Source organism: Tupaia chinensis, unplaced genomic scaffold (genome assembly GCF_000334495.1).
Source record: "Tupaia chinensis unplaced genomic scaffold, TupChi_1.0 Scaffold000688_1, whole genome shotgun sequence".
Lineage (NCBI taxonomy): Eukaryota > Metazoa > Chordata > Mammalia > Scandentia > Tupaiidae > Tupaia > Tupaia belangeri.
In genome coordinates, this window is record NW_006160211.1 from 5,460,342 (window position 1) to 5,472,367 (window position 12,026).

The following is a 12,026-nucleotide window of genomic DNA, read 5'->3' on the forward strand; positions in this document are numbered from 1 at the left end:
CCGGACCCGGTGGCTTAAAACTCACGCTGGGTGCGTGTGCGTGCGTGCCCAAGATCCGGAGAGGAGAATGGAGGAGAAGGGATTGCGGCGTGACCATCCCCTCTGGGGGGTGATTTCTCACTTTCTGTCTCTATGTCTCTCTCTGTCTGGCGTGCGCACGCGCCCTATAGTGAAAACCTCTCCCCCCCCCCCAAAAAAAAAAAAAAACTGAGTGGTTTCAAACACTTACCACTTATGTTCTTAGATTCTTTGGTCAGGTATTGGGTCAGGGGGGTATGGCACATGTAGGCTTGCCGGCTTCCCTATGACCTTATTTGGGAAGACTTGAATGACAAGGGGTGACTTAAAGGCCTGAGGGCTAGAATCACCTGAAAGCTTCTTCACTCAGGTATTTAGTACCTAGACTGTGATGACTCAGAAGATGGGCTGAGCAAGAATAACACATGGTCTCTCCATGTGGTATGGGTTTTGTCATGACCTAGTGGCTTCAGAGTAGTCAGAATTCTGAAATGGGGGCTCAGGGCTCCAAGAACAAGGCAAAAGCTTTATGGCCATTTTAGGATTTTATATTTTTAAAAAACAGCCTTGTGGAGATACTATTTGCATACGATCCAATTCACTCATTCAAAGTGAACCACTGATAGATTCAGTGTGCTCACAGAGTTGTACAACTATCACTGCAGTCACTTTTAGAAGATTGTTGCTATCCCCCTCCAAAGAAACCCTGTGATTAGCAGTCACCCCCAACGCTCAGTCGAGCACTGATCCACTTTTTGTGTCTATAGATGTGCCTATTCTGGACGTTTCATGGGATGCTATCAAATGTAAAATCATAAATGTAATCATACAATATGTTGTCTTTTGTGACTCACTTAGCATAATGTTTTAAGAACTATTCATGCTATAGCATGAACTGGTACTTTATTCAGTATTTCATTGCATAGATATCCCATATTATGTTTATCTACACATCAGTTCATGGACATTGAATTTTTTCCACTTTTTGGCTGTTATGATTAATATTGCTAATGAACATTCAGGTACAAGTTTTAGTATGGACATATGTCTTCATTTCGTTCGGGTAAATACTGTTGGGAAGGAAAATCTTTTTCTCTATTTTCTTAGGTTCAGTCATTGGAGGCTTACAAATTAAATTGACAGGTGACAGATTAGCAAGAGAACAGATAGATTTTTTTTTCAGAATTCTTTGTTTATTTTTATTTATTCATTCAGTTATTTTAATTTGTCCAGAGAGAGAGAGAGAGAGAAAGTGAGAAAGCAAGCCAACCACCAGGTCTGGGTCTCAGAACATGATCAGCCATGTGGGAATGTCCAATGCCTTAACCACCACACCACCTGCTGGCCCTGAGTAAAAACAGATCTTAATCAAGTAAATTCAGGAATTCACAAAGACTCAAGGGTCTTTTAGAAACAGACTTATATACCATTCTAATAGGTAAATGAGAGTGGGAGAGGGCCCTTAGGAAAATGGAGGGGAGATAGAATAGTTTTTGTAACAATGTCTGTTTAGGTATGACGTGAAGAATTCTTATCTCTTAAGGTAATAGTTAATCTTCCCTGTTGTTCCCAAGGAGGGGATTTATGATAATTGCATTCTTTTGAGAGGCTCTGCTTTTAGGCAGATAAGAGATTTCAGGAACCCAAGTGCCTCCTGCTCAAAATCACTTTTATGCCATCATGGCTTTTTCTGGAACCTCTTAAAATACCTACAAGTGGAATTGCTGGATAATATGATAACTATGTTGAATGTTTTGAAAAATTCCAAGTGTTTTCAAAGCAACTACACCATTTTACATGCTTGTCAGCAATGTGTGAGAGGTTCCAGTTTCTCTACATCCTCACCAACACTTGTTACTGTGCTTTTATTATAGCCATCCTAGTGTGTGTAAAGAGGTATAATTGGGTAGGGGCTTTTTAACTGTAGTAAACTAAGAAAATTTACCATCGTAACTGGATTCAAGCATATAGTTCAGTAATGTTAACACACATTTTTCTGCAGTGGACTTCCAGAACTTTTTATCTTGCAAGCTAAAACTCAATACCTATTAAACAACTGTGAAGTTCTCCCTCCTCCACAAATCACTACCAGTCACCATTTTATTGTAAAGTTATGATTTAAGCATACACTTCCCAAGTGGTTAATGATATTAAGTATCTTTTCAGGTGTTTGTTAGCCATTTGTTTATATATTCATATATTTTACTCATTTTAAAATTAAGTTATTGGGACCAGCAGTTAGCGTAATGGCTATGTCGCTGGACTCCCATGTAGTCGACTGCAGTTCAAGTCCCAGATCCAGTGGCTTAAACTCACACCGGGGGCGTGTGCGTGTGTGTCCAAGACCCTGAGAGGAGAATGGAGGAGAAGGGATTGCGGTGTGGCCATCCCACCTGGGGGGTGATTTCTCACTTTCTATTTCTCTGTCTCTCTCTGTCTTTCTGGTGAGCACACATGCCCTATAGCAAAAACCTCTCCAAAAAAGAAAAAAAAATTAAATTATTCAACTTTTTTTCCCCCTGTAATTGCCAGTGGGCATATGCACTCACCAGAGAGAGAGACAGACAGAAAAAGGGAGAAAGCACTCCCTAAGGCAGTATGCTTATGCAGTTTCTTCTTCTCCATTTCTTCATCCTGTTGTAATGTCAGGCATGCATACACACATGCCTGGTGCATTTTTCAAGCTACTGGGGCTGGGATTCAAACCATAGTTTGCATCTGAGATCCAGCTCCTTTAACCATTAAGGTAAGGGGCCAATCTAGGTTACTAAACTTTTTATTGTTGAGTTATGAAAGATTTTATGTATTCTAGATACAAATCCCTTTTAGATATATGATTAGCAAATATCTCATACTGTTCCATGAGTTATCTTTTTATTTTCTTTCTTTTCTTTTCTTTTTTCCTTTTTTCTTTTTTTGTGGAGAGGTTTTCGCTATAGGGCGCGTGCGCTTGCCATTCAGACAGACAGAGAGACATAGAGACAGAAAGCGAGAAATCACCCCCGAGGGGGGATGGCCACGCCGCAATCCCTTCTCCTCCATTCTCCTCCCGGGATCTTGGGCACACACTCACACGCACCTGGCGTGAGTTTTAAGCCACCGGGTCCGGGACGTGAACCGCAGTCGACTACGTGGGAGTCCAGCGACATAGCCATTACGCTAACTTCTGGTTCCCTCTTTTTATTTTCTTGATAGTGTCCTTTGAAGCAGAAACGTTTAATTTTAACTAAGTCCAACTTATTGTTTGTTTGATTGTTTCTTTTTGTTTTGGAGAGGTTTTTTCACTATAGGGCGCGTGCGCTCGCCAGACAGACAGAGAGAGACATAAAGATAGAAAGCGAGAAATCACTCCCCAGGGGGGATGGTCACGCCGCAATCCCTTCTCCTTCATTCTCCTCTCGGGATCTTGGGCACGCACGCACACGCGCCCTGCGTGAGTTTTAAGCCACCGGGTCCAGGACGTGAACCGCGGTTGTCTATGTGGCAGTCCAGCGACATAGCCATTACGCTAACTGCTGGTTCCCTTGTTTCTTGTTCCTTGTACTTAGGTGTCATATCTAAGTAGTTTTGCCAGCCTCAAGGGCATGAATGTTTATTCCTGTATCTTTTTTTTTAAGAGGTTTTTTTTTTTTTTTTTTTTTTTTTTTTTTTGCTATAGGACGTGTGCACTTTCTAGAGAGACAGAAAGAAATCACCCCCCAGGGGGATGGCCACACCACAATCCCTTCTATTCTTTCCAAATTTTAGGCACACATAGACACAAGCCCACCCTGAGTTTTAAGCTCCTGGATCTAGGACTCAAACAGTGGTTAACTACATGGGAGTCCAGCAATGGAACCATTACACCATCTGCTGGTCATGTATTTTCATTAAAGGGTTTTTATGTATAGTTTTAGCTGTTACATTTAGGCTGATGAAAAACTTTGAGTTGATTTTTGTATATGATATGAGGAAGGAGATTCAGCTTCATTCCCTTACATGTAGTTATCTAGTTGTCCCAGTATCATTTGTTGAAAAGACTACTGTTTCTTCATTGAACTACCTCAGCACTCTTGTTGAACAATTGACTGCAAATTTGATTATTTCTGGACTCAAAATTCCATCCCATTGATCTGTATTTCTATGTTCGTGTTAGCAATATACTCTCTTATTTATAGGAGCTTTGAAGTAAATTTTGAAATTGGTAAGCAAAATTCCTCCATCTTTTCTCTTTTTCAAAATTGTATTGGTTATTCTGGGTCCCTGGAATTTTAGTATGAATTTTAGGATTAGTTTGTTTATTTAGGGGAGAGGGAGAAGCCATCTAGGATTTTGATAGTGTTTGCACTGAATCTTTAGATTAATTTGGGGAATACTGCCATTTAGTAATATTAAACCTTTTAATCAATGAATGTGAGATATCGTCTTTATTTATTTAGGTCTTTTTAAGTTTCTTTCAATAATGTTTGATAGTTTTCAGAGTATAAATTTTTGTACTTGTTAAGTTTATTTCAAAGTGTCCTACTCTTTTTTGGTACTGTTGTAAATGGAATTATTTCCTTAATTTTATTTTCAAATTGTTGATTGCTGATACATAGAAATACAATCGACTTTCATATGTTGATATTATGCCCTGAAAATTTGCTGAACATATTTATTAGTTCTAATAATTCTTTAGTGGATTAGATGTTTCTATTAATATACACATAATCATGTCTTAAGCAAGTAGAGGTAATTTTACTTCTTCCTTTCCAATCTGGATGCTTTGTTTTCCTTGCCTTATTTTCCTGGTTTGAATTTCTACTACAATTTCGACTTATCTTGTGCCTGATCTTATAGGGCTTGGCTTTTTAAGAACTAGCCTTGGAAATCGCATAGCATCATTTCCGTCATCCCCTATTGGTCAAAGCAACACAAATCCATAAAATTTAAAAGAAAGTGGCATAGACTCCACCTCTTGAATGAAGGCATGCCAAAGAATTTTTAACCATCACTACTTGGCTTCCTAAACACCAAATGAAGACTGTATTTTAAGGAGGAGGGAGTCATCTGTGCCAAATGCCACTTGTTCCATTATGTGAGAGCTGGGAATTGACCGGCTCTTAGCAATGCAGAAGCTGTCTTTGGCCTGGACGAGATAGTTGTTGGTGTGTATTTTGAAAACTCATTTGGAATAGAGAGAGTATGAGAGAAAAGGAATTGGGAATAGCAAATAGAAAACAACTCTGTTGAGAATTTTGTTTGAAAGAGGAGCAGGGAAATGATGTGGTAACTGTAAGGGAATTTGACTTTACCAGTGTTTAATCTTTTTTTTTTTTTGGTTTTGTCAAATGTTTTATTGAGTGTAGACATCTGGAGTAGTGTAAAACATGCATTATCTGTAGATTCAAAAAGGAGCAAGCCACATTGTCCTCACTGTCAAATGTGTCAGGCTTGGCATACATGATGGAGATTAATGAAGTGTCATGAGAGTAATATGGTTCCTGAAAAGCTTCTACAATTTGGAGTAGGGTCTTAATCACGTGAAAAGCAAAGCTGTTCACATTTAATGAACTTGCACTTCATCCGAGGTACATAGTATTTTAATTTAAAACAAACAAAAATAATTTGTTTGTAGAAGATTCTCATCCCCTCAACTTTATTTGTTCCTTCAGTTTTCAGAAATTTGAATTAAAAAAAAAAGCCTTTTGGAGGTGTACATTTATCTGAGCAACAACTAAAATCTATTTCTTCTTCGGTTGTTGAGGTGTATTAAATTTGAAGAAGATAATATCTCCATCTTCAACAATATAATTTCTGCCTTGTTGTCTGTATTTTCCAGCAGCCTGCAAATAGGAAACAGAGAAGAAATGGGTTATTTTACAACTGAAAACAAAGGGTAAATAGTTGGAGCAGATGCAAAAAGTACTACACTGCTTGGGCCGTACTTAAAAAGAAAACAAGAAAATATAGGAAGGTATACAAGTTCAAAACTAGACTTGGAGTGAAGCAAAATATTCCTGATTTGGGTAGAACTATATTTTCCATATATACATAATCATAATGTATTCTCCACTAAATTGTTGGCACATAAATGTAATTATACCAATATCATTAAGTTTCATTACACACTGTTTATGGTACATTTCTGATGTGTCTGCAAACATCTACCAAGTCACTGTAACAAAACAGATCAAACCAGACAGGAAAAAAAATGACTAGATAACTGGTAAAAAGCTGCTTTATTTGTTTAAAGAAATTCTTTGGTGACACTGGTGATGCCAAGAAGACAGCTTGTCGTAAGGAAAAGTCTGACCAATTACAATGTACAGACTGTGAACTATTTATGTATACTTTTTTATTTAGTCTTGACGACGACTACGCGTAGTAGTGTGTACTAGGATTCATCATGAAGTTTCCTGACTAACGGCCCTAGTTATAAGCAGCTCTAACAGGTTGGAATTGCCGAGACAGATATTTTCTCCACTAGTAAATTAGTTGTCAAAGCAACTGATTCCACCTGCTGGTATGCAGATCCAGACCTGCAGTCTGCTAGTGCTTCTGGTACAAAGGAGCAGCTCGGGAGAGGCTGGGGCACAGGCTGTGTCCCTCACCCTGAGCCCGTCAGGCTCCTCAGCACCCTCTCTCAGCAGGGCGCACCACTGACATGGGCCCAGCTGACCCTACCAGCGACTGCTCAGTGAGGACTTGAGAATCTTTTAGGGGAAATTCTCAAAGTATTTTCCTTCTGTTAGAATATATAGAGTACGTGAAACCTTTGCCCAATATGATCAGTTCTTTCTCTTTGAAGATATTGATAAGAATGTTCACAGTTAAGTGACATTATACTAATCGGTAATGAAAACACTAACAAAGACCATATATCTGAGATTAAAATCCACAAATCATTTTGCCAAGCCCTGGGGTAAGCATATTTTCAATGACCTAGACTGCATATAAAATCCCCTATTAAAATAATATGCTATTAAAATGAAGCTTATTTTTAAAAAGTCAGTGCACCCTATCATTCAAAAGGCACATATATTTTTGATTTCATGATTTTTTGTAAAGACATGCAAAGTATTGAAGGACATACGCTACTTATTTGTAGACTCTAAAGGCCACTGTTACAAAACTATATGGACAGTCTAAATCAAATACATCTTGATATGACATATTGTAAGTTTAGATACTTTGTTACCACTCAAGTTTACTATTAATTAAAAGTGACAGTGTTCCTTTAAATTCTCTAGAGACCATTTAATCCATTTCCACTGCTATCAGAAACACTGGTTGGAAAAAAAAATCAATACCCATTTGTGAATCTTGAGTATGTATTAAACAAGACACGTCTAACCAGTTCATTTGCACTTGAAAGCAGCCATCTGTAGAAGCCAGCTTTGCCTAAGCAGATATGATTGCTAATAATGTGATATCCCTGTAGACTACAAAGCCCACACAGAGCTATTCAGTATATAGTTCACAGCACTGGCATTAAATTAGTTATGCTGCACTGATGTTAGAAATACATATACACACACACATATACACTAAATCTTACTCTCAAACCTCAAACCTACTTGATAATATACAAGTAAACATTTGTCAAAAAAAAGGAGCACCATGCAGTTCATGAATGTTTCATTTTACTTGGAGTTCAAATTTTGGAATACTAGTTTGGGAAGCTAAAACCACAAAAAAAATTTAACGGTAGTCTAGGTTGAAAAGCCAGAGACCAGTCTTTTCCAATTTACAGTATAGAAGCTTCCAGTTAGTATTAATTATTCTTACAAGCAGGAAATAATATTTTACTATTTATTATAAGGTTTCTCTGAATCATTAAAAAATTATTCATAATTCCTATATCTGTCAGGTTTATTACCACATAGAATCTACTAAGAATTGGTAAAACAGGTTTATCATGCAAGAAGCATCTGCTCTCTGAATTCTGGTAATATTTTCTATTATCATTTTTATCTTCTTTATGAAAAAATATATATGCCAACATGATGTAGCATGTTGACAAATAATCTATTTTTTCTCATATCTCATTAGTATTCTTAACAAAGTTTAGTCTCAGTATTTATATCTCCATCGATATCAATACAGATGATACAACTGAAAAATGAACAAATCTGCTGTAAACTGTAACTTCTGCTCATTTAAAAACACAAAATGCCTCTCATTCAATATCAAACCATTTATACTGAAATTTTTTCCCCTCCTCTTCCTAGTATTCCAACAGTTCTATTACAGTCCTACTATATCATCTCTTAAAGGATGCCAGTGAGACTAGACTAACTTAAAATAAATAAACTTTTTTTGTATCTTTTTCAAAATACGACATAGTAACACAGAAGCGAGTCCTCTTTAAATCCCGTAATACTTTCTATGGTAGTCTTCAAAAAATGAAACGAAAGATAAAGAAGCCTTCCTAGAATGTCAGTTTAATCGGCTGACCTATCTATCCATTAGAGATTACTAGATTCTCTAAGTAAAACTGAATAAGCCAAACAAAATAAATTTTGCGACACAATTTACAATTGAAAAAAGCATTTCCTACTATGTGTAACACTGTCTCACTGTGTGTGTCTGCAAGTCAAATCACAGCAATTAGCTGAAATAAAGCACAATTTTGGACCTGCCCTCTAGTGTTGAGAAAGCAAATCAAATGCCCAAAGATCTTTAAACAAAAAAGTAAAAAGCACGAAGTTTCAGTGAGAATAGGTTCTCTTTAATAAGTTTCTATGTCTTTCCTTGAATTACTCATATGCAATACCACTTCTATTTCAGATATTCAGATTTAATAAATGTAATTTTTCATTGGTCACCAGTGAACATGATCTTTGAAATTATTTATAATTATGTAAACCTAGCTTATTTTATTTTCAGTTACAGAAAAAAAACCCATGAAACTGACAACAAATTAAATGTTTTTAAAATGACATAAATGCATATAAACATCTATAACTCTTCAATCAGTGGACATTAAACATTCATAATCTTACTTCACTTTAGACAGTATGGTTTAAAAGACAATTATTACTCTTTTTTTAACATGAATAGCTTCATATTCATAGGAAGTTCTGAAATCTGAAAATAAAAAATACCTTACCTTGACTGCATTTTCAGAACCCTCCTCTTTAAAATCTTCATATTTCATTACTTCAGCCATAATGAATCCCTTTTCAAAATCTGTGTGAATCTTCCCTGCAGCTTGGGGAGCCTTCGTCCCTTTCTTTGAAAAGAAAGACCAGAGAAAACTAATTGCATTTAAGTTGATTGATTGTGAACAGAGTTTCTTTCCTCTGATCTGCAGTTGGGCCCAACTTCAACTTGGTCCCATACCAGTTAAGATGTCAGGTACACAATTAGTGCATTTTCAACCCCGGGCGCTATCTGTGTAGCAAGTTTGGCACAGATAGATCAGTAGCTGTTAAAGAAGCATAGCTTTGTTTTTCCTAACAGTCATCCACAGCTTTATTGATTTAGATGCAGTGGTCTGGTTTTGGTGTAGGTTTCATTTCGATTTTCTATTCTTTGCAGTGGAAAAAAAAATAAAGATTTTTAAGTAACTTTCAAGTTGAATTATCAAAGGTTTTAAAAAGATAAAAAGCCCTCAAAATTTCAGCTCATCTAAAGAACATATAAAAATCAATAATATAAGGAGACATTTTAGAGGCATTTCCAACAAATCGCACAATCTATGCTCAGCAAATAATTTTTAAATTCCCAGAAAATTTTAATAATAAAATTTTTTTTAACATTTTGCATAAGACACCCTGCCTCTAACCACCCAAGACACAAATGCAAGTTGGAGAGAAGAAGAGAAATGTCTTATAATTACCACATATGTTAAATTACAAGGACATACATTTCAGACACACACAACCATGGAAAGAAATTTGAGAAATAATGGTGACCTAAAGGCTGCTTAATAAAGCATGTTAAAGTGATAAGGAGTCTGACACTATAAAGCACAGTTTTTACAATAAAAGATGTATTGGATTAATATGGCTACTCACTGATGCTTACCTGACTAAATATCTTAGCACATTAAATCACAGATACTTACAATCGGTCTTAAGATAAACCAGCTTTCACATTTTCAAGCCCAGAGCATGCTAGCGTTTCTGCCTCACATACTGAAGTTTGGAAGTTTGAAGGCGTTAAAATACATCTTTAATACATATAGCAAAAATAAACCCCAGAAATTTATTTACTAACTTCGATTTGCTTTGACATTATTTTCTAAGTCTATATAAAAGGACTTTGGTTAGAAGTCAATCAAACATTTTTTTACAAAGGGGAGAGAAGATGAGAGTGAATCTCACAGTCACAGGAGGCATTTAACATTTCGCTGCATTGCCTCCATATTTCTATCCATATCACATCAACATAACTGTAACAATACATCACAGTAGTCAGCGAAAACAAAAACTGAATCGGCACGAAAATTTACAATGTAGATATATTTAAAGAGCATAATAAAAGACTGAATAAGACACAGTATTTCTGAAAGTTCTGGCATTATTTTTATATTCTGTAACACACTATTTAGGAGTACATATATTTCAAAATATTTTTCAATAGTAATTACTATATTACAATATATTTACATTGAAAAGCAAACATTAGAGTTCAGGTTCTATTGTCCTCTGGGAATAAATTAGTCATTCTCTCTGGTTGTGTTTAGTATACATCACTATTTAAAATACACATCACATTTTTAAAGAAGGAAGATTGAACATATAACACTAAAAATAAACATTACTTCTATGAATTCAAATTAAAAAAAGGCATGAATTATTACACATTTGAGTTTAGCTTTTTGAGCCCAACTGTGTATCTATGAAGAGCATAATGATGTCATATTGCTTTTATTGCTGAAAATGTAATCCGAGCAAAGCAAAGGAGGAAAGAACCACCCGCAACCCAAACAAACTTAGCGAATACAAAATGAAAAGCAACATCAATTTCACTGCAGACAAACCCAGTCACACAGATTAAGCAAGCACAATACTGGTGCGTCTTATCTCTGACCACAGGAGGAGGGTAGACAGATTCTACAGGATGAAGAAATTCAGACTATGTAATAGGCAGAATCAATTGTTACCTGCCTCAATCAATGCCGCTCCACTTTCACTGTTCAGCAGCTCACAAATAATTAAAGTTATCCTGGACAAAAACCTCATCTGTAATGACTAGCTAACCGCCACCATGACAAACTTCAAAGTCAGTGATATCAATCTGAATTCAATAGTGTGGAACTGGATATAGCTGATGAATAAGTATGAATCTTACCCTGATGGTCCATGCACGCACTTCATCTGGGCCTGCAGTGAAAAAGTATTCTAGTTGGAGTGCTGCAAACCCAGCCTTAATGATCTTTGGCAAAGCACTGAAATAAAATGAAACAAATTCACTCAACACATAAGTTGATTGTGCCAGCGAACAGTACAGAACTAAACTTAGTCATTTCGAGCAGAAAATGTTAATGATATTAGTAAATGACCATTTAGCTTTCATAATACACTTAAAGAGGGCAGAAAGCAAGTAACTATCTCTAAAAACATCCCTCCTGGCATTGATTTTAATTGTATTAGCCTGCAGATATAATTTTGAGTTGTTTACTATAAAAAAAGGAAAAATCAGATCTACCCACCCTATGACTATTTTCACCCAATATTAATTATTTCCAGGACCTGGACCACAAAAGCAAAAATTACTTGATTGAAACCCAACATTTAAACAACATATTACTGTTACTCAGAAAAAATTATGGCAACTGATTCACCCTTTTCCCCTCCCCCACTGAACATGACGAAAGAGTTTTGGCGATCATGCCTCCTCAAAAATATACATAACTAATACCTATGTTATAATTAAAACACTGTACGGAGATGACAGATGACAGTTAAAAACTTAATTTAAAATAAATCTTTTCACTCTGTCTCATGGTAAAGAAAGGAGAAGATTCCCTCTTTATAATGGTAATTACTCTGTCATTTATTATTCTATCAGCGCAAGCAATTAAATTACTGCAAGGA

At 36.2% G+C, this 12,026-nt stretch overlaps 1 protein-coding gene across 1 annotated transcript in view; it reads right to left on the bottom strand.

Annotated features, from left to right (window-relative positions):
• Positions 1-5,685: 5,685 nt before the first annotated feature.
• Positions 5,686-12,026, bottom strand: part of LOC102484687 (obg-like ATPase 1) — a 19,293-nt gene continuing 12,952 nt past the window's right edge. The window contains 3 exon segments of the mRNA XM_014592414.2: positions 5,686-5,822; positions 9,092-9,214; positions 11,281-11,377. Of these exon segments, the coding sequence (XP_014447900.2) occupies positions 5,721-5,822; positions 9,092-9,214; positions 11,281-11,377 (322 nt within the window). The 3' untranslated portion in view covers positions 5,686-5,720.